Below are 23,286 nucleotides of genomic sequence, written 5' to 3'. Positions count from 1 at the left end.
GTGTTTATCTGAGATGCAAAGCAGGCTGTGCCAACCCGCGCGGTAGATTGGTTGGCTGGGGGAGTCCCGCCCAGTTCCTGGAGGTCCCTGAGATGGGGACACTGATTGGTGCAGCATACCACCTCCGAGCCAATTGAGAAGCTTCAATGAAGTCAGCCTCCGAAGCCTGATGGATGGCAGCCCAGGGCAGCTGCCAGACCTGATTGGTTTGTCGAGATGTATGAGAGTGTGGTGATCAAATGTGTTTTATTATAGTTCTATTTAGTGTGATGTTGATAAGAAAATTAAATGTAATCACCTTGTATATGTTGAATGTGTAAATCATGGAAACAGCTCCCTCTGTGATGTAATGACTGTTTCTGTTTGATCTTGTAGTTTAATCACCAAAAGTTACTTTTAGAGAACAGTTTGGGACAACAGCTCTGGTTGTAAATGCAGTGAGGACCAGAGGACCATGAACACCTGTGATGTCACAGTCAACACAATCACTTTGAATGGGAATGTGTTGTAGCATCATTTCAAAATAAAGTGTCTCTAGCTGCATTATACCGACTGCTAAGCTACACAGTTGTTGTTCAGATGTGCACCAGTAGGTGATGGAGAGAGAAACGTTTTCTGGGGGAATCTCCAATCCTGCTTCTGATTTTGATAATCAAAAACCCTTGTTTTGATCAATTTTCAAATTAAAGTCAAACTTGACCCCCCTAATAATGAGTAAATATGATAATTATAGCAGTAGTTTAGCTTTGACCTGTATGACCGTGAGGTTAGTCTCACATGTCAGACCCTCCTCCAAAGCACGCTGGAATAAGGTCTGGTGAGGCCACATAGCGTTCGGGAATGGGAGGAAGACGTGCTCTGGGTTATTGCCATTTCTTTAAACCAATCGCAATAAGTTCAGTCTTCTAGTTTCATATGATACACACAGAGATCAATAATTCGATTTTATGAATCTATACTGGATTGTTTAAATGAAAACAGATTTCCAAGAATCCAGCCCTATTAATAAGCTGCATTCTGTGTCCTATTAAAAGCTTTACATTTAGAAATCTTAAATTGAATTTAAAGAACCCTACAGGGAACCTATAAATGATGAGAGTCAAAATGTTTATCACACTTTATTAATTAAAAAAATTCTTAATTTTAACTGTAACTATTATGATACTGGTACAATTAAAAATAATTTATTTGCTTACCTGTCTATCAATACACTCGCGAGAGCAGAGTCTCTGTCAAGTCCAAGATTGTCGCGCAGCTCTCTCCATCTCGAAAACGCCTGGCCGATATTTATCCGGGTTTTATTCCTCCGTTTGTCACACAGTCTGCGTGTATCCGAATATGGACGCTTTTGTTTTGTTGGCACTTCAATACTCGCCAAAGAGTAATCGTGATCCATAACAGCTATAACCATACAGTCAATGGATAACGCTATAACCACCACTTCCGCATTTGACCATGTGATATTCCGGTGTGGAGGAACATCACCTCAGAGAATGTAGACGGGCTCTGATCACATGGTCCACACCGGAAAAAAAGGAAAAAGCGGACATTGCGTCACTAAGAGTCGACATTTCTTTTCCGGGACGGCCAGTTATTTAAAAACGGAATTTCTCTGCAATAAAAAATCTTTGGAGACTTTTGAGATATTGTAAGTACACAACTGGAGGAAATATATCACACTGTGCAAGTTATTATCGGAAATTTTATTACAAAATAGTTACATATTGGAGCTTTAACAGTGACAGTTGGTAGCGATTAGAATTCTTTAAATCATTGATATTTCTGCCACCCTCGTTTGTATTAAACTATGGATTCAGAAATATATGTCAATTTATAACCATTTGAAAATGATGAATCAAAGCACGCAAAGGCCCAAACAAAACCGGACTCATAGGGAGAGGCTTATTTATCCCTCCACTCAATGATCCAGCATCAGGGGTCACAGTCCGGGTCCGAGACACGGGGGCGCTTCCTGGAGCAATTCTCAATTTGATCAATAAGACCTTTAAATAGTTCACTTGCCTGTTGATGGACAAAGCACAGTCCGCCCCCCGGCCTTGTGTACTGAGTGAGTGCTCTGTTTACATCAGCGATACAGATCAAATGATTATTATTATCTTTAGCTACACACCACTTGGAATGATCATTACCAGCCTTCCACTCAACCTTCCCGTTACCCAGATCAGCTTTTACAGATGCAATATTGATCACTTGATGTTGATTTTGTACACAGTAGGAATCTTCACGGCCAGTCTGGCAGCCCCAGGTCTGGACTCTCACATCAGTGTCGTATGTTTCTGCAATAGTGAGGTAAAGATCTCCATCTGCAAGAACAACAACACATGAGTCATGGTACAGAAACTGTCACAGATCAACAGGTTCTCACTCCCATCTGGTAAAATACGGACAATATTACACAACATACTCCACCTTTTACATGCTTTGATTATAAAGAAATCAATAAATCTTTTCCACTTGGACTTAAAAGTTCATCTTTACATTGGTGACGTTTTTTTATACATTCTGCAGATTAGTGTTCAGTTTGAGGAAATGGAAACCAAAAGATTTCAAATTTGGAAACTAAATTTGTGTAATTTAGCTCCAATTGTTTATAGGTTTAAAACACATTTAGTATATTTTTTTTACCGTATTTTCCTTGTTGTGGCCTTTCTTCTTCTGAAACAAACAGTAAAATAGTTTGTGTTAGGGTTGGGTACCAAATTCAATACTTTTTTAGGCACCGAATGAATTGCCCCCTTAGCATAGAGTACTGAAAAATACCTTGTCATTCAATACCAAATTTCAATACCTAAGGAGTGAATCTCATCTGCATCAGTGACCATTCAGCATGCTTCTACCAAGATCTAATAATTAACAGTCTAATAATAATTGAAAAGTTACACGCAGGTGTAATCCTCTTTATATCTGAGGCAGCTGTGTTAACAGTCGATAGTGTACCTGACATGTACAGACAAAGCCACAGATTCGGGTAGTTAATGGTTAACCGACAAAAGGATTTTGACCGATTAATTCTGTCAGTTAAATCATTAAAACACTAGCCTGGCTCCGCCCTCCTTCGTACTTCCGTTCAATTTTCATTTCTTTCATTCACCACTTTCAGTACCCCGTCTGGGTTTGTGAAATATTTGCGGGTTTTCTCCGGCCAAATCTTTATTGTCCAATCAACGAACAGAAGGAGTTGCTGAGAGCGATGGCGTTGAGATCATGCTCTAGTTTGTAATTCCGTAGTGGCGGCGGAGAAAGATGCGAGCGAAGCCATTCGGTCCGTTGTGAATATCCAGAAGTTAAAGCTCGAGCAAGAACAACCTTTGCCAAGTTGTGTTGGTGGCCATGATGTCGTGGCCCTCCTCCCCACGGGGTTCGGGAACAGTTTGATTTTCCAGCTCGCTCCGTTAGTGGTGAAGGAGTTGGTTAAGGCTAACGCTAGCGATGCTAAGCCGACGTCACGACCAAACGTTAGCGATTGGTTACGGCAGATCCAGAGTGGCTCTGGGCAGATCCAATAGTTTTAAAGATCAGCAGAGTACACTCTTAACACTCAATCTGTGTTAAGTTTTCAGTTAACTTAAAGTTAACGACAAGTACTCTTCTTTACTCCTAAATCTCATTTTATAATACCTCAAGACAAATCCAGCAAGCTAACAGTATGTTAAAATGTAACGTTACACACAGAGTAAAGTTACGTTACACAAATCAACATTAGCCACATCAAGCTACTACACGGAGCCCTAACCGACCGACCAGTAACACTTAACCTTACATTTTCACCAGCTAACGTTAGCTCCCCAAACATTAGCCATGTTGAATCCTGCTGTCAGTCATCATATATTAACAGCTATTGTTGTCAGCTTCCATCATGCCTTTACACGACTCTCCTTTCAGCAAAGCAAATTAAAACCCAATAATCCATGTCTTGATGAGGTAAAGTAACGTCAATCCCGAAATGATTCCTACTTCAGCAGCAAAGTCTTCGCATTACTAGCTATCGTAAATGTAATTTTTCATAACGTTAACGTAATAAAAAAGACAATTGCGACAAGTCAGCAGTTCTGGTGAAGTCATTATAGCCTTTATCAACAAAAACTCATTGAAGCTAGCAAGGCTCCTCAACTACTCCGTTCATCGCCAAAACAAAACTTCATGCCAGTTGACAGTAAGAAAAAAAACCCGTCAGCACAAAAAGCCAGTCTTTAAATATTTATATATGAAAATAAGCTTTTGAAAAATAGGCTATAGGCCTATAATATGCACGCACACACATTTGCATGTAGACAAAAAACCTGAGGTAGCCCAAAAAAGATTATTCTCTGATTATATAAACATTTTACTCTTAAAAAACAGTCTGAGGAACAAACTGAACAAGACCATCCTATTTAAGGGCCAATAGGATGATCAAAAACTCACAAAAATGTGTATGCATGTAGTTTGTGTATGTGAGTGTGCTTGTGTGAGAAAAATATATTTTGCACAATTTATGACATAAATAAATGTATTAATAAATTACAGTTGGATGTTTCTCTCATGTGTCTTATCGTAACTACCTCTATAGGCCATGATACTGAATCTATTTAGGATATCTACATTAAAAAAATATTGTTTAATGTATATTAGCCATTCAGAATAACATAGACACTTTTTACATATTAAGTTCAGGCAAAATTGAAAAAATACTTTTTTTACCTGCAATATAAATGCAAAATTATGAGATTATCTTCAATTACTTGCTTGTTCTCTTGGAGCTATATCAATCAAAATTCCACCCAAATCTCTATTTTTTGTTTCGTTCTAGAAAGGCAGAGTTGTCTTATAGTCATTACTTTGAATTAAAACCACTATTGATGTATTGGTAGAAAAATATAAGGATTATGAACAGGGGTGCACATAACATTTTTGGTCTTGTTCTCAGGAGAGAACCTGGGGTTGTTGCTTGGTCCTCACATTTTCAAATGCATTTTTTACTTAACCCACCTCACTGGAGGAACAAATTAGAGGGATGCATAATATATTGTTAAATATTGTTATCTGACTATAGGCTACCTACCCCCCCCCCCCCCCCCGAGCACACTTTAAAATAGTGAATTTTTTATCAGGCAGTAGGCTAATATGGCCTAGTCGAGTCTATGCAGACTGCTTGTTATTATCAGAGATGGCAACGCTGGCGAAGGAGGTAACTTTACGTGACAAACTCAAAAAAGGAGAATAAAAAACAAAGGCAATAGAAGGTCATCCATCCATTTTTTTCCCAAAAACGCTATAAATCCATCCTTTTTCTATATATATATTTTTTTTAAATTTATGGTTTGTCTTTTTTTTTTTAAGTATTTTGTCATCTATGAGGAAAAAACAATCTTACATGAGTGACAGTTCTCCATTACGGACGCGACCACTCTGAAAGCGCCGCGGCACTAAAAGACTTTCAAACTTTCACAGAGACCTCAAACAGAAAGCACAAAGCCTTTCTTTAAAGCGAATTTCGTTTTGTATTAATTGTATCTTAATTTTAATCCATGTTTCATTAACCAATTTACTGGTTTTAATAAATAAAAAAAAGTAAACAGGCTATCTTGATTGTTTAGGCTATTTTTTAATTATCACCTAAGTGTAAAATATTAGGCTGTGTATACCAACATGGATCAATTATTAATATTACATTTCATCTGTCTTTTGTAGGCATAGGCTAGCTGATGGCGCACCAACGAAAAATCCTAAATGATGTGCCAAAATGCGTTTTCTATTAGGCTACAATGAAAATATTGTACGGCCAGGTTTGCCGAAGTTCGTTTAATTTAGGCTATTTATTTATTTAAATTATTTATTTATTTTTGTCCATGTGCGCCGATCGGAGACGGAGTTCACTGCTGATATTCTGAGGTAAGAGAGTTTTCTAGTCTCGCGGCTATCATCAGCAGCGCCTTGCTTTGCCCAATCAGCGGATGGCGGGCGGGTGCGGTTTTGAAAATTGGTCAAAAACGTTGGTGCGGATGGATGGCAGACGGATGATGAGTTTTGCGATGCGGTTGCGGATGAAATAGCCCATCCGCTCATCTCTAGTTCTGAGGCCTATCCAACACCACAGATTGCGCACCTATCTATCCCCAAATCTTAGGTACGCAAATGAGGGTTGCGGCAATTCATCTGGTACGCATTGTTTAATTGGGTAGCGCATGCGCACCTGTGCACCACTTATGTGCATCCCTGATTATGAAGACAACATGAGCCTCTTTCCCCATTGGTTCCAATGGAAGCAATTCTAAAACTTAACCCCAGTAAGATGGCCGACAAGTGGTTCCATCCTGGAATGGCAAGTCAGAATTACATGTCATATCTATTGTTCTATATCTATGTTTTAAACAATATTATTAAAACAAAAATAAAAAGGTTATTACATTTCTTTTTGCATTGTGAAAGAAATATTTGTACCTGCTAGTCAATTTGCTAATACTAACTTTGCACTAGCAAGTTGCGTTTTAAGCATTTTTTTTTCTGCTTTTCGCACAAGCGGTTTCAGAAAAGTGTCTGTGTGTGTCCACGACAATGCACGTAACATCGTGTCTGCAGAGACATACACAGAAAGTATGTCCGAGCCTCATGGATGAGTGAACTGAGACTGCTTGTCAGTTGATAATCTGTTAACGAGAGTCAGCTATCAGCCAGAAAAATTCTAAATTAGCCTCCCTACCCGTACCCGACAGTTATTTAAACTAAAAACTCTTTTTCATTTGAGGCGAAGAGTCTCTGACACTTTGACAGGAACCTTTCTGAAGACTGTTGAAGCATAAAGTCAGTGAGCTTTAGCAGCTACAGACATTTAAATTTAACCAGTTCTAACAAGTCACATGCTGTAATGAATTATGATAAATGTACTTCACCACCCACCGCTGATCTGTAATAGCCAGTTCTCTGTAAGTTTCTATACATCCTACGCTCTTGAACGTACCATAGCACAAAACTCAATCTCGCCTAGGGCAACCAAAGGGCTAGAACCGGCCCTGCAAGCCATCACCTCCCGTTAGCATCCCATTGACTGCCATTCATTTTGGCGTCACTTTGACAGAGAATAACTTTACATCTGAAGCGTTTAAAGACTCCATTTGTCCGTTGTTTATTTCTAAAGAAACACGACAATGTATAAAAGGCTCCATTACCTTGTACCTCACGTTATGGCTCCGTAGCAGACGCTTTTATAAAAATAGGCTAACGATTGGGTCATAACCACGAGACTTACTGTCACACAGTAGAGGAATTACCGTATAGTACAGGAGAAGCTCACAGGTAGTTTGGACTTACATTAGCTGTTTAGTTTAATTGCTAATGTTAACTAGCATGTTAGTGATCAATAATTAGCCTGTGCCTATGTTATCTCCTTACATATACCTACGCTCTCCGTCTCTGTACGATTGGGAATGATTGAGATTTCTCTTGGCACAGCTACCAGAAGACTTCCAACTTTCAGACAGGTTGCTCACGTCACACCTACGTCTTCAAGCTCAGTTGGAGGCTGCTCAGTAACGCTCAGCCAGCACCGGGAAAGAGACTTCTAATATTCTTCACTGGTCTCCGTCCAGAGACACGGGCTCTGCTGGTCCACTTCTTTTACTGTCTATGGTGAAAACTCTGTGCTGTTATGCTAGTTCTCCAGTGGATATACATCTCCTTGGCCTTTCTCAACATTCACCTCTACTTCCCTGTTTATTGCTGTGTGTAAATGACATAAGGTGAGATTAACGACATTATACTGTCTGACTGGATGCTAACGTGTACTGTTTAGATGTGCATAAGTTAATGCTATCTCTGTTGTAGTTATTAGCGTTGTTAAAGCTAATAAGCTAATTCACAGTGGGTATAAGTTAGCAGAAGGTTTGATATTCGAAAAATATGAGCTGTAGTAAGTAGTAGCCTGCCATTGGCAACTACTACAGCAATCAGAATGAGAAAATGTCTTTTTATAGAATTTTGGTGATTTCTTTCCTGAAAGAATCCCAGTAGGCCTAGTCTATATCACCAGCCTGAGCAATGTAATTTGTAGACGGTCCCTAAACGTTGATTGAAGTGCTGTTTTCGCTCGTTAATCGGTTGCAACAAGAAATACCATTGTGATTTGTTTTTTGATACAGTGTCCTAAACTGTCCTTAACATACTATATAATGTAGTGGACTTTTATTGAAGAAACTGAATTGGGGGTACGTCGAAAACGAATATCCTGCAAATATCAAACCTGCTGCTAACTTATACCCGCTGTGAATTCACGCTGTCTGCATGCATCATGTGAGGTGATTTGTGTACGTTATATGATTCCTGTGATATACTTGAGTACCGAATACAGTCCTTCGCTACCTTATTATGTTTGTGTATATGTATTTGTGTTACGTATGGTGTTTGCTGTGGTGATTGTTACTTTGTATTATTACAGACCACAGCTAAATAAATCAACCAAACAGGACGTCTGTATCTGTGTTCTTTAATGGGAACACCAACCCCACACCTTGCCACTCTAAACCAGTTAAATTCCTGGAGACATTTACATTTATTCATTTAGCTGATGCTTTTATCCAAAGCGACTTACAATTGCTATATATGTCAGAGGTCGCACGCCTCTGGAGCAACTAGGGGTTAAGTGTCTTGCTCAGGGACACATTGGTGTCTCACAGTGGATTCGAACCCGGGTCTCTCACACCAAAGGCATGTGTCTTATCCATTGCGCCATCACCACCCCAATCTCTCCTTTTCATTTGATTTCCACAGTAAAAATGGTTATTAATCTGATTCAAACCATCATGCAGATATCTCACCTTTATACAGTTTCTTAGCAATGCTATGAAACAGTGTTCCTTGTGCTGATGTCAGTTCGTGGATACTCGCTCCTGGTGTTGCGCTATTCTTTGTAACTTTGATAAGCTCTTCATGGAAGTCAGCTGGAATATGATAATCAAATGGGAAAGCTGAGATGTCCAGCAGGTGTTGACCTTCGAATAGTACAAAAAGACAACATTATTTTTCATATTTAAATCAACCACTAAGAATATAAATATGAAGATTTAACTGAGAATATTACCTATCTTTTTGAACTCGTTGTACTTGAATGTTACACAGATAAACGTCTGAGCTTTTGCCGTTCCGGTGGATGGCCAGAAGTTATTATCTCTTTCGAAAGGGAATTTTGGTGTGCTGTGTAAGAGCCAGACTCCTGTGTCTTTATTAATCATCACAACTCCTGAAACATCAACAGATAGACAGAGAACTATAAACTGATGTTTAAAGTCCTAAAATGTGTTTTCCTGACTGTTTTTAATATTATGAACTAACAGATAATAGACTAGATCAGTTGAATCTCCTGTGGGCGACGCGAGGAGAGGAATCGAGGAGAGGAATCAAGGATGCACAAACTGGGAATTAAAGTTCTATTCACACTGAGCAGACTCTGTCCTCTGTGATGAAAACATGACGGAGGTTCAGAGAGATGCTTTCTCTACTCACCTTTACTGTGGCCAGACTTTTGCGGAGCACTTTTTTTTGGAGGTTGATCGCTGTAGCTGATGAATCCAAAGTCTGCTGGCTGTAAATTATGCAGAATGAAGAGAAGAAAGTGTCAGAAACAATGATTTAATGATTAGGATGTACATAGTTAAAGGTATACGCCACCGTTTGTTGAAACAGGGCTTATCACGGTCTCCCCTAGCTGTAGATAGGTGAAACAGGGCTTATCACGGTCTCCTCTAGCTGTAGATAGGTGAAACGGGGCTTATCACGGTCTACCCTGGCTGTTGATAGGTGAAACAGGGCTTATCACGGTCTCCTCTAGCTGTAGATAGGTGAAACAGGGCTTATCACGGTCTCCTCTAGCTGTAGATAGGTGAAACAGGGCTTATCACGGTCTACCCTGGCTGTTGATAGGTGAAACAGGGCTTATCACGGTCTCCTCTAGCTGTAGATAGGTGAAACAGGGCTTATCACGGTCTACCCTAGCTGTAGATAGGTGAAACAGGGCTTATCACGGTCTACCCTAGCTGTAGATAGGTGAAACAGGGCTTATCACGGTCTACCCTAGCTGTAGATAGGTGAAACAGGGCTTATCACGGTCTACCCTAGCTGTAGATAGGTGAAACAGGGCTTATCACGGTCTCCTCTAGCTGTAGATAGGTGAAACAGGGCTTATCACGGTCTCCTCTAGCTGTAGATAGGTGAAACAGGGCTTATCACGGTCTACCCTAGCTGTAGATAGGTGAAACAGGGCTTATCACAGTCTACCCTAGCTGTAGATAGGTGAAACAGGGCTTATCACGGTCTACCCTAGCTGTAGATAGGTGAAACAGGGCTTATCACAGTCTACCCTAGCTGTAGATAGGTGAAACAGGGCTTATCACGGTCTCCTCTAGCTGTAGATAGGTGAAACAGGGCTTATCACGGTCTCCCCTAGCTGTAGATAGGTGAAACAGGGCTTATCACGGTCTCCTCTAGCTGTTGATAGGTGAAACAGGGCTTATCACGGTCTCCTCTAGCTGTAGATAGGTGAAATAGGTCTTATCACGGTCTCCCCTAGCTGTAGATAGGTGAAATAGGGCTTATCACGGTCTCCACTAGCTGTAGATAGGTGAAACAGGGCTTATCACGGTCTACCCTGGCTGTTGATAGGTGAAACAGGGCTTATCACGGTCTCCTCTAGTTGTAGATAGGTGAAACAGGGCTTATCACGGTCTACCCTGACTGTTGATAGGTGAAACAGGGCTTATCACGATCTACCCTAGCTGTAGATAGGTGAAACAGGGCTTATCACGGTCTCCTCTAGCTGTAGATAGGTGAAATAGGGCTTATCACGGTCTCCCCTAGCTGTAGATAGGTGAAACGGGGCTTATCACGGTCTCCCCTAGCTGTAGATAGGTGAAACAGGTCTTATCACGGTCTCCCCTAGCTGTAGATAGGTGAAACAGGGCTTATCATGGTCTCCCCTAGCTGTAGATAGGTGAAACAGGGCTTATCACGGTCTCCCCTAGCTGTAGATAGGTGAAACAGGGCTTATCATGGTCTCCCCTAGATGTAGATAGGTGAAACAGGGCTTATCACGGTCTCCCCTAGCTGTAGATAGGTGAAACAGGGCTTATCACGGTCTCCTCTAGCTGTAGATAGGTGAAACGGGGCTTATCATGGTCTACCCTGGCTGTTGATAGGTGAAACAGGGCTTATCACGGTCTCCTCTAGCTGTAGATAGGTGAAACAGGGCTTATCACGGTCTACCCTGGCTGTTGATAGGTGAAACAGGGCTTATCACAGTCTCCTCTAGCTGTAGATAGGTGAAACAGGGCTTATCACGGTCTACCCTAGCTGTAGATAGGTGAAACAGGGCTTATCACGGTCTCCTCTAGCTGTAGATAGGTGAAATAGGGCTTATCACGGTCTCCCCTAGCTGTAGATAGGTGAAACGGGGCTTATCACGGTCTCCCCTAGCTGTAGATAGGTGAAACAGGTCTTATCACGGTCTCCCCTAGCTGTAGATAGGTGAAACAGGGCTTATCATGGTCTCCCCTAGATGTAGATAGGTGAAACAGGGCTTATCACGGTCTCCCCTAGCTGTAGATAGGTGAAACAGGGCTTATCACGGTCTCCTCTAGCTGTAGATAGGTGAAACGGGGCTTATCACGGTCTACCCTGGCTGTTGATAGGTGAAACAGGGCTTATCACGGTCTCCTCTAGCTGTAGATAGGTGAAACAGGGCTTATCACGGTCTACCCTGGCTGTTGATAGGTGAAACAGGGCTTATCACAGTCTCCTCTAGCTGTAGATAGGTGAAACAGGGCTTATCACGGTCTACCCTAGCTGTAGATAGGTGAAACAGGGCTTATCACGGTCTACCCTAGCTGTAGATAGGTGAAACAGGGCTTATCACGGTCTACCCTAGCTGTAGATAGGTGAAACAGGGCTTATCACGGTCTCCTCTAGCTGTAGATAGGTGAAACAGGGCTTATCACGGTCTACCCTAGCTGTAGATAGGTGAAACAGGGCTTATCACGGTCTCCTCTAGCTGTAGATAGGTGAAACAGGGCTTATCACGGCCTACCCTAGCTGTAGATAGGTGAAACAGGGCTTATCACAGTCTACCCTAGCTGTAGATAGGTGAAACAGGGCTTATCACGGTCTACCCTAGCTGTAGATAGGTGAAACAGGGCTTATCACAGTCTACCCTAGCTGTAGATAGGTGAAACAGGGCTTATCACGGTCTACCCTAGCTGTAGATAGGTGAAACAGGGCTTATCACGGTCTCCTCTAGCTGTAGATAGGTGAAACAGGGCTTATCACGGTCTCCCCTAGCTGTAGATAGGTGAAACAGGGCTTATCACGGTCTCCTCTAGCTGTTGATAGGTGAAACAGGGCTTATCACGGTCTCCTCTAGCTGTAGATAGGTGAAATAGGTCTTATCACGGTCTCCCCTAGCTGTAGATAGGTGAAATAGGGCTTATCACGGTCTCCACTAGCTGTAGATAGGTGAAACAGGGCTTATCACGGTCTACCCTGGCTGTTGATAGGTGAAACAGGGCTTATCACGGTCTCCTCTAGTTGTAGATAGGTGAAACAGGGCTTATCACGGTCTACCCTGACTGTTGATAGGTGAAACAGGGCTTATCACGATCTACCCTAGCTGTAGATAGGTGAAACAGGGCTTATCACGGTCTCCTCTAGCTGTAGATAGGTGAAATAGGGCTTATCACGGTCTCCCCTAGCTGCTGATAGGTGAAACGGGGCTTATCACGGTCTCCCCTAGCTGTAGATAGGTGAAACAGGTCTTATCACGGTCTCCCCTAGCTGTAGATAGGTGAAACAGGGCTTATCATGGTCTCCCCTAGATGTAGATAGGTGAAACAGGGCTTATCACGGTCTCCCCTAGCTCTAGATAGGTGAAACAGGGCTTATCATGGTCTCCCCTAGATGTAGATAGGTGAAACAGGGCTTATCACGGTCTCCCCTAGCTGTAGATAGGTGAAATAGGTCTTCTCACGGTCTCCCCTAGCTGTAGATAGGTGAAACTGGGCTTATCACGGTCTCCCCTAGCTGTAGATAGGTGAAACAGGGCTTATAGGTGAAATAGGGCTTATCACGGTCTACCCTGGCTCTAGATAGGTGAAATAGGGCTTATCACGGTCTCCCCTAGCTGTAGATAGGTGAAACAGGGCTTATCACGGTCTCCCCTAGCTTTGGATAGGTGAAACAGGGCTTATCACGGTCTCCCCTAGCTGTAGATAGGTGAAACAGGGCTTATCACGGTCTCCCCTAGCTGTAGATAGGTGAAATAGGGCTTATCACGGTCTCCCCTAGCTGTAGATAGGTGGGCCAACGCATTTTTTGTGCATGCATTGTTTTAGTCCGGTGCAACACCGGCAGCGTTTCACTGCATCAATCTGGATAGACTTGTGCTATCAGTAAATGTATTGTTGTCCAAATAATAGATATATTGTATTGTGATAAAACGTGGGATTTACATCCCTAGTATGTAGCCAATCCAAAGTGGGGAACAGTAAGGTGTGGGCGTTTCAATGTGTCAAATTTCTGTGAGACGCTGCAGGATAGGTAGGGGTTTGTAACTAGACTATACATGGTCCAATCTGCCCCAAATTTTTAATGCTTTTAGAGACATGGGGACATCTACAAGTCAATAATAGTTATAGTCATAGCGCCCCCTACTAGAAATAGGAAGTTAGCCCTGATGCCACATAATGGAAACAGGAAGTGGTGCACAATTTTAAATATGTAATTTCTAGGGCTGGGCAACGATTAAAAGTTTTAATCACGATTAATCATGATTAATCGCATTGTTACACGCAAAATCCAATAATGAATTCAAAAGTAGTGTATAGCGCAATTGTATTTTAAATGTTCTTTCCGTATGAACTAAAGTGCCATAACATTTGTTCTGCAAACACTTAACATCAACATTTTGTTTATACAGCAGCAGTTAAATAAAATATTTAGTGTAAATCTCAACAATCTCTAAACAATGTAATAAAAGCAAATACAAAATGAAAGCTTATTGCCACTGCCAGGGCATTCATGTTATCCTGTTTGTTATATATATATATATATAATAAAGGGTAGATTTATATATATATATAAATATAAAATAAGAAAAAATATATAAAAAAAACTGCCCACAAACTCCTGAGCCACAATCATAACATTAAAACAGGCAATTTCTTTCTTCTTCTTTGTTATGGTGCGTCTTGAGGAATCTCATACCTGCCATCATTTCTTGTGATTCTCCATATCACTAATGGGCCTGCAGTCTGTAGCTATCCACTTTGCTATGGCGTTTGTTAGCTTCTCTTTCCTTTGTTTATCTATACTTCTCCTACACACTGCATCTAACATAGTTGTAGTAGTAGTTTGTTTCGTAGAAAGATTTTCTGGTATCAGCTGTGTGTATTTAGTGCATTTAGGTGATATTTCAGACTGGAAGTACTCCGGTGATAAGAAAATTGGTCGACTGTGCCGTCCGGAAGAACTTTAAAATGAAAATGGCCATGTACAAGTTCCGTACCCTTCTCCATGTTTGAGGTTTGTTCATTCGCCAATTCTTTTCTTTTCTGTTCCTGCGTTACTGCGCGATACAATAATTGTCGGCATTAATTAATTAATGAGTTAACGCGATAATAACACGTTAACTTGCCCAGCCCTAGTGATTTCCAACGCTATGCACTCCATGGAGGGAATTAAGTCTAACTTCTGCGTGCAATGTCCAACGGTCATGGAAATACACGGCCGCATCGACTGGTGAGCTGCCGGCACACTTGACAGATGCAGAGTACGAGGGCCCGTTCATCGGAGCTTGGAGCTTTAACTCTGAAATTTCAGTTTCAGTGTGTTGAACAGTATCAACACAGCAACACGTTACTTTTAAGGAAATCTAGATAGTTGATGCTTTTATAATTAGTACAAACCATCATATCTATCCATCAGTTTGAGTCATGGTTTGATTTTCATCAAAATACAAACAGATCTGCAGTTTAAACATGATTCTCACCATTGGTGTGGTAAGAATGGGCTGCAGGGTTTTTGCCAGGACACTAATATGAGTGTCGATGCGCTGTTCTTTAGAGGTCTTCCCATTTGAATCAATGTAAATATATTCCAAACCCGTCGTTCCGATGTTATTCAGTTTGGGTGCCTTGTAGATGATGTACCTGATGATGATGATGAGAAGAGGAGAGGACAGAGACTCATGAACACTAAACATGAATCTAATGTAATCGATCACATGCATGTTCAGAGTGACCAGACTTCTCTCTACACCCTGAATATATCTGGAAACAGGAAGTTAGCCTCATGTTGCAAAACATCATCCGATTTACATGAAATCTATATTGTGTGGTCCACACTTGATATAAAGCCACATATTGCATGTTTAGTGCAGGGTGGCTTTTTGCCATGAAACAGAAAGTAGTTGCAATTGACTGGTGTCTCGCTAGTACCCCTGACATGCCGAGGGATGCAAAGGGCCTGTTCATTGCTGCTTGCAGCCAGGGCCGGCGATTGCTATAGGCGACCTAGGCGATTGCTATAGGCGACCTAGGCGATTGCTATAGGCGACCTAGGCGATTGCTATAGGCGACCTAGGCGATTGCTATAGGCGACCTAGGCGATTGCTATAGGCGACCTAGGCGATTGCTATAGGCGACCTAGGCGATTGCTATAGGCGACCTAGGCGTTTGCTATAGGCGACCTAGGCGATTGCTATAGGCGACCTAGGCGATTGCTATAGGCGACCTAGGCGATTGCTATAGGCGACCTAGGCGATTGCTATAGGAGACCTAGGCGATTGCTATAGGCGACCTAGGCGATTGCTATAGGCGACCTAGGCGATTGCTATAGGCGACCTAGGCGATTGCTATAGGCGACCTAGGCGATTACTATAGGCGACCTAGGCGATTCTAGGCGATTGCTATAGGTGACCTAGGCGATTGCTATAGGTGACCTAGGCGATTACTATAGGCGACCTAGGCGATTCTAGGTGATTGCTATAGGCGACCTAGGCGATTGCTATAGGCGACCTAGGCGATTGCTATAGGCGACCTAGGCGTTTGCTATAGGCGACCTAGGCGTTTGCTATAGGCGACCTAGGCGATTGCTATAGGCGACCTAGGCGATTGCTATAGGCGACCTAGGCGATTGCTATAGGCGATTGCTATAGGCGACTGCTATAGGCGACCTAGGCGATTGCTATAGGCGACCTAGGCGATTGCTATAGGCGACCTAGGAGATTGCTATAGGCGACCTCGGCGATTGCTATAGGCGACCTAGGCGATTGCTATAGGCGACCTAGGCGATTGCCTTGGGCGTCAGATGTGTTGGGGGTGCCGTGTCCCCCTTAGGTCTACTTCCCATTAATAATAAAATTATGAATGACAAGCAAAATAAAACGTGTTTATTAAACATGATCATCCAAGGGCGTGAATAATTTGGTGAATAATTTTAATATGCACATTTAAGGAGGTTACTTCCTCAACAAAAGAAGCAAAAGTGGGAAGAGTAAAAGATGCTAGGCTACATGTGTGCTGACTCAGATATAATTAGAAAAGGAGAATCTAAAGGAGAATAAATAGTTAAAAGCAATACAGAATGCCTGAGAGCCTTACTGCAATATATTCCATTATGTTTTTATATTTGGATTGTAATCTCTGTTTCCCTTTAGATAAAGATATTTCCAGCATAAATTGATTCAGAAAAAGGTAAAAAACAAAACTGAATCTCGCCTAGGGCAACCAAAGGGCTAGAACCGGCGCTGCTTGCAGCTTTGATTGTAAAGATTATTTTTGTGCTGAACAATTACATATTTGGGCTTGGCCAAAAATGTGCACACAGGTCAGACCTGGTGAAAATTGCAATTGTTGGTGGGAACATTTTTCTCATCTAGAGGAACATATACATTTTTTGTGAAATTTCTTTGCCTGACGTGTGCGTGGCATGGTTGCTCTATAGTGCCCCCTAATTATTTTTTGCCTTTGACCGCATCTTTGACACCCTTAATATACTTGAATACTCACAAATGGGTCATGTGACAACAGGCCATTTTAGGCCCTTTACAGGTATGGACGCTTTTTTGAAAACCGATTCAACATATTCCTCCGAAATTGGGTCAGCAGCATGTCAAGACTTTTACGATGCCAAATTGCAAAGCTTCGTCCTCAGACCCTAATAAACTACTTCAAATTAGGAAAAGTAGTAGTAGTAGTAGTAGTAGTAGTAGTAGTAGTGCTGTCTCACCAGTCCACTTCTCCGTTGTTGTGGTCTCTGCAGGTCACGCCTTGTCCATCAGCGCTCCAGCAGAGCAGACTGACCGTCAGGAAAATCCTCCACATAACTCCCTATAGAGGTACAGTGAAATGTATCTGAAGTTCTCTGGCCCAAGTTGCAGAAGCTTGGTGACGTGGTGACTACGGACACTGTCTGGAAGAAAGAAAATAATGAATCATATTCAATTCAATTACATTTTTCATGTCATAGCAGGGCACTGCAGGGCGTTACAGGGTGTAGCAGGGTGTAGCAGGATGTAACAGGGCGCTGCAGGGCAAGGTGGAGCAGGACATAACAAGGGGTGCTGCAGAGCAGGGTGGAGCAGGACCACGGCGACAGCTGCAACCATGATTTAGGTACCACTCTAATCCAAGGAAATATGCTGGGCGAAAAAAAACATAAGGACTCCAGGGAATAGACTCCCCAGAGCTAAGTTAATAACAAGCAATTCTGGGACATGGATGCACACAGATGGACAGAGGAGAGAGAAGTTCAGTGTGTCAAAGGAAGGAAGTCCCCCGGTAATCTAAATCTATAACAGCATAATTAAGAGAGACAGGTTAAGGAGAGGAGCCTGGTCGTGATAGAACTCTCCCCAACCTCTACTTTCGTACGAATGTAAGGTAGTATGTTCAGTTATTAGTTATGTCAAATACATATGAAAATCCAACTATAAAATTAAAAGATGATTTTTTAAAAGATGTACAGTCCCTTTGCTAAAAACTAAAAAACACAGATATGATTCTTTTTTAAACATGGAAAATAAGACAAACATGTTCAGTTCTCTCTTGTGTTTCAGAACTATTAGATTCTGAGTAAAGATATAATTGAAAAAACTGTTCTTAATTTAAATTCAGCTTGTTTCATTTCAATATTACTAAAATAATCATATGTTCTGTTATTAGTTATGTCAAATACATTTTGCTCCCACCGAGGACGCATGGGAGAGACGCGAGGAAATCATCGGAGGACTGCTAAGTCATTTGATAGACTGCAGTGAAGTCTTTTTTTCATCTGGTGATGGTATCCTTTTAAAGTAATTGTATATAGTTAATATTATTAGTAACAGCTGATATGTGCTACCTTAAATCTGTCATCTCCTGCAATGAGAGGACAACAAAGCCTACAGTAGAGTCTCCATTGATGTGGTTTTAATGTTTGTGGTGTCAAATATACGCCACAGAGACACAGAGCAGGTAACAAAAAGGGAACCGTCTTCGTCCTTCCACATATTTCTTTTCGTTGTTACTATCGCCAGTTGCTATAAACCGACCCAAAAGTTTAGGTTCTTTGAAAGGAAAGAAAGTACTTTGCTGAATAAAAATTGTTCTTTTACTGGTCAGCTGAAGAAAAGGCTTATTGATAATCAAATACGTACAGATTAGACTTCTGACTGCCGGCTTGCAGTTTGTCTGTTAGATTTTTACTTTTTTTTTTTTTTTTTTTAGGTTTCCATTTTAAAACTGGCCATGGACAACAGATGAAAATTAATCAGGAACTTCAGATCCATTTCTCTGGAACTCTTCCTGGGTTGACCCGGACTTTAAAACACAGGTATGGATCACAGGTTGGATGATTCTGTCACGTCTCGTCCCTATGTCAAGTTTCTGTTTAGTTGGTTTCATGTTTTCTGTTGGTTTTCCATTTCCTGTTTTATTTTCATAGTTCCTCTGTCCTTCCATGTGTTGTCTTGTCTTACTTCCTGTCTTTTGTCTTTCCCGCCTTTATGATTGTCTTCTCCGCCCTGATGTCTTTCACCTGTTCACCAGCCCTTGTGTCACCTGCCCTTTGTTAACCCTCAGGGGACCACAGTGTTTTGGGGGCCTTTGAGATGTTCTGACATGCCTTGACATTTGTGCTTTTTTCAGTTATTTATAAACATGTTAATGGCAAAGGTGTAAATTCACTCTATATAGCACAAACAGGGCTACCATAATATGCGAGCAACGTGTATGTAGATGTTTGTATTTTTAAGAGAATAATGTTTATGCGTGGTTATTGGAAAAAATTAAAATGAAAGTTGCTGAATTAAGACCACAAAACACATATTAAATATGTGTCCACAAGACTTTTGACTAATGGATGTTGTCCCTTTGTGTTCTAGCTTCAAAATTATGTGAAAATAGTTTTGCTTTATCGTTCACAAAAAAAAAATACATTGATTTAAATGGTGTAAAACAGGTTTTGCTTGGAAAGCCAATATGCAAGGGGGAGGAGTAGTTTACACCTTAGATTGCATAATCTCTGCATAATCTCCCCACCCATTCTGCATAATGACTGCCTAATGAGCCATTCATTCAGGTGTGACACTGACTGAGCCACAATGCAACGACAAAAGATGTATTTAGAAGAAGACTTATATTGACCATTTAAGATTTCGCTTACATTTCTCTTGTAAATATGTTTTGCTATTTTATTAAAAATGTTACAATTACAACAATAATTACAATTTCAACAATATTTCAAGTGTACTCTTTCTTTGTAAAAAAAAAAAAAGAAAAAAGATTATAGGCCTAAATTTTATCATATGTATTCATTAGTTTGAATATAGCCAACATTGGAACATCTAACATCTTAGTCTATGACTTTATTTTTGACAAAAATAGTATTTTTTTTTTTTTTTGCAGTTTCCCAGCTAACAATTTAACGTTCTGGGAACGTTCTGGGAACGTTAGTTTTTGGTTCCCAGAACGTTCTGGGAACGTTCCTAAGAACGTTCCCTATTGGTTAGCCAGGAAAGTTTTCTTTACGTTAATAGAACGTTCCCTATAGGTTAGGGGAACGTTCCCGGAACGTTGCCGAAAGGTTCCCAGAACGTTCCCGAAAGGTTCCCGCAAGGTTCTCGTAACGTTCCCGGAAGGTTAGGGGAACGTTCCCGGAACGTTGCCGAAAGGTTCCCAGAACGTTCCCGGAACGTTCTCCTAACGTCTACACATCCTGATATGCCTGTACACAAATTATAGGTCTACAAACATATTCTACATTGTTTATTGTTCAAACACTTAAGAATCCTATGAATATATTATTACAATAAATTGAATTTACAGAAACTATCATTAATAAGTAAATCAATCAGTTTGTATTAAATAAATAAATCAGCACACAATCCATGTTTTTGTTGATTCATTGTTTAATTATCAACCTAAAATAAGTCATTAAAAACAGTGTTAGCAAAATGTATTCAGGAACAGTAATTTACATTTAATATTTCAAACATGAATATATTTCAATAAATAAAACTGCACAAACATTTTAATTAAAACTATCTTTTGCAAACTGTAGCCTATAACTTTGGCTAAAAAGTTGAAAAAGTATTTATTTATATACAATATACATGAATGTGCCAATCTTCACACCGCTCAAAACATTTAAACTCCCAACACCATCTGCAAATTTAACAAGTAAATAAAAAGACAACGTGTTACATGGACACACAATCCCATGCCAAAATTCAAGCCCTGTAATGGCAGTAATATTCATCTGGAGCAAATGAAAAGAGTGAGGTGGGATTGTGTGTCACAAGCTGTAGGAGATATGAGAGCACGAGCGCTGCTGGTATCATGTATTTATTCAGATATTTCAGCATCAATGTGTATAGAAAAATGTATATATTTCAAAACACTACATTGCATTTATTTATATTGCACTATTTATTATTTCAGACTACAAATCAAAAAAGGAATGTTTTATATAGGGGTAAGGATACCCATTAAGCCTCTCTCTCTGAAGTCAAATAAAAAACAGAGAAAATATTTAAGTCTAGTGAACTCTGACCTGCGAATTCGCTCTACCTTTTATGTATAAGTCTCACCTCCAATGAAGAATTTGAAAACCTGTAACTGCTGTGTTGTTTATGAGAAAGAAAGTGAAAAAAAGTTTGAAACTGCTATCAATTTTTTTTTTAATCTCTGTGACTTTACACCTACAAATTCCACTGTCACAGGTGCTCAGTTTTGCTATAATGAAACCCTCACAGAACATGGTAATAATCAGCCATCCATGCAAAAGCAAAGGTCGGTGTAGTTTACAGGTACATCTGTCCAGGCCAACGTCTGATGCCTTGATGCCTTCCGCTGGAACCTGAAATAAAAAAAATAGTACAGTTCAAAATCTATCATACATACATCTCATCTGGTATCACAAATTATCATTCCAGGTTCACTTTAAGATATGCTCAATATTAGTGCTGCACGATATTGAAAAATTTAGAGTTTATTTAGAGATATCAGCCGTATGGTTTAGTGCATGCGCTAACGGCTCCAGGTTTGTATCTGGTAAATTACCCCACTAATAATGCCCAGAATGGTACCAAACTACTACAGTAGTACAAATAGGTTCTGTACTCATTAAACGAGGCATTGGAAAGTTTGTAAGTACATCAGGAGTTTATTTAAATAACACTTGCCTGACGGCGAATGCTACTGCTGATGTTGACGTCACTTTATGAGTACAGAACCTATTTGTACTACTCATTTTCCCCGACATAGAGCAGACCGGCACACAACAAAAACTGCTGTTCGGATGTTCCCTTTTCTGATATTTTAGCCTTCGTGACATTTTAATTAAAACAGAAGTAAGAATTTTAGTGTAATAAGCAAAAATTAACAGTAAACTCAGAGATCACCTACCGCTGCAGATGTGTACGGAAGTGAAAAGCGGAAATGCTTAGACCTCTTTCCGGTTCAACTGCTGGGCGCTCCGCATAACCCCTATTGGGGGGATTTTGTAGAGGAGTGAACCTGCATAGAAAATTACATTAGATAACAAGCATAGATAAATACAATAGAAGAAAAACACAGTTGAAATAAGCAGTGCATTATGTTTTTGAGTTAAATCTAACTTATAAGGTACAGAAATTGATTTATCAAAATGTAAAATAAGTCTTCAGTGTAAAAATAAAATAACTATAAAATTAATGTATCTTTGCTAAAGCTACAAGTCATTTTCTCTTTTGATGTTTGATCACCATTGGCAACACAAACAGCTGCGGGTACGTTAGGCTGTTGTCCCTTTAAGACGAATGTGCAGCACTAATATAAATGACACGCATCCGTTTTCTTTCTGTTTAAAACACAAGACAAGAGGAAACTCGCCATTTTGACTTCATTTTGCGTGCACGTGTCTGTAAAAAAAAAGTGAAAGAGAACTGAATTCGGCTAAACTCACCTTCTTCATTTACTGACTGTGGATGGCATCAAGGTCTTGTCCTGAAGAATACAGGGCCAAACAATAGGGATTTTATCCCATCTGGTAACAAGAGCAAAGCCATAACTTTAAGAACTCTACTGATATATTTACCCCCTGATATTGCATTGGGGATATCAATTCAAACATTTTTAAAGGCTAAGAGTATGAGCCACAGCTGCCCAAGATATCAAGGGGTTGCAAATTAGTCATGGCTATAAACCTGTATGCATGGCATCTACTTTGTATTTTTTATAAAGCAATGTTCTATGCATTTGTCCCTGTCAAATAAACATTAAATAAATAAATCTGTGAAAAATAACTGCCTAAAGTTGTCGACCCCCTGAACCGCATTTAAAAGTACAAAGAATTTCAGTATTGATCAATAAAAAAAATACATAAATACCTTTGAGTTGGACAGTATGGTGTCAGTCTCATTGGCCAACATAATTCAAAACAGACCTAAAGAAATAAAATAAAATATAGTAATCATCAGGATATCATGTTATCATAATAGTTAAATGAATTATTATAACTATGACCATTATAATATTGTATTTGTCGCCTATTATTTAGCTGATTATTTAGCTTACAGGCTTCTCAAGGACAATCTCACTGAAAAAACTTGGGGTTAATGATTTTAAAATGTGAGACTTATTTCAAAAGCATAAATCTTACAGACCCCAAACCTTTGAACAGCAGTGCACTGCATGTTTGAGGTGGTTTTGCTTACTAGTCATATGGTTCATAGAGATTTTCTTGGACAGGGAGTGCAGCAGGCCATCACAGCATGATGATCTAGGAACA

General features: G+C 40.4%; 1 protein-coding gene across 2 annotated transcripts in view; it reads right to left on the bottom strand.

The window, feature by feature from the left end:
• Positions 1 to 916: 916 nt before the first annotated feature.
• Positions 917 to 23,286, bottom strand: part of LOC308689349 (deoxyribonuclease-2-beta-like) — a 42,737-nt gene continuing 20,367 nt past the window's right edge. Inside the window, exons 2-8 of one of the 2 annotated variants that reach the window (XM_081362998.1) lie at positions 17,266 to 17,448; positions 15,026 to 15,185; positions 9,496 to 9,574; positions 9,074 to 9,232; positions 8,811 to 8,984; positions 2,647 to 2,676; positions 917 to 2,324 (exon numbers count right to left, since the gene is read on the bottom strand). In XM_081362998.1, the coding sequence (XP_081219124.1) occupies positions 1,933 to 2,324; positions 2,647 to 2,676; positions 8,811 to 8,984; positions 9,074 to 9,232; positions 9,496 to 9,574; positions 15,026 to 15,185; positions 17,266 to 17,360 (1,089 nt within the window). In that variant the 5' untranslated portion in view covers positions 17,361 to 17,448 and the 3' untranslated portion in view covers positions 917 to 1,932. Of the gene's footprint in view, positions 2,325 to 2,646; positions 2,677 to 8,810; positions 8,985 to 9,073; positions 9,233 to 9,495; positions 9,575 to 15,025; positions 15,306 to 17,265; positions 17,449 to 23,286 lie in introns of both variants that reach the window. The other variant, XM_081362999.1, reaches the window with a different exon arrangement.

Source organism: Scardinius erythrophthalmus (genome assembly GCF_964197995.2).
Source record: "Scardinius erythrophthalmus genome assembly, chromosome: 4".
Taxonomy (NCBI): domain Eukaryota; kingdom Metazoa; phylum Chordata; class Actinopteri; order Cypriniformes; family Leuciscidae; genus Scardinius; species Scardinius erythrophthalmus.
The sequence above is the reverse complement of the archived record's forward strand: the minus strand, read 5'-3'. Positions and strand labels throughout refer to the sequence as shown.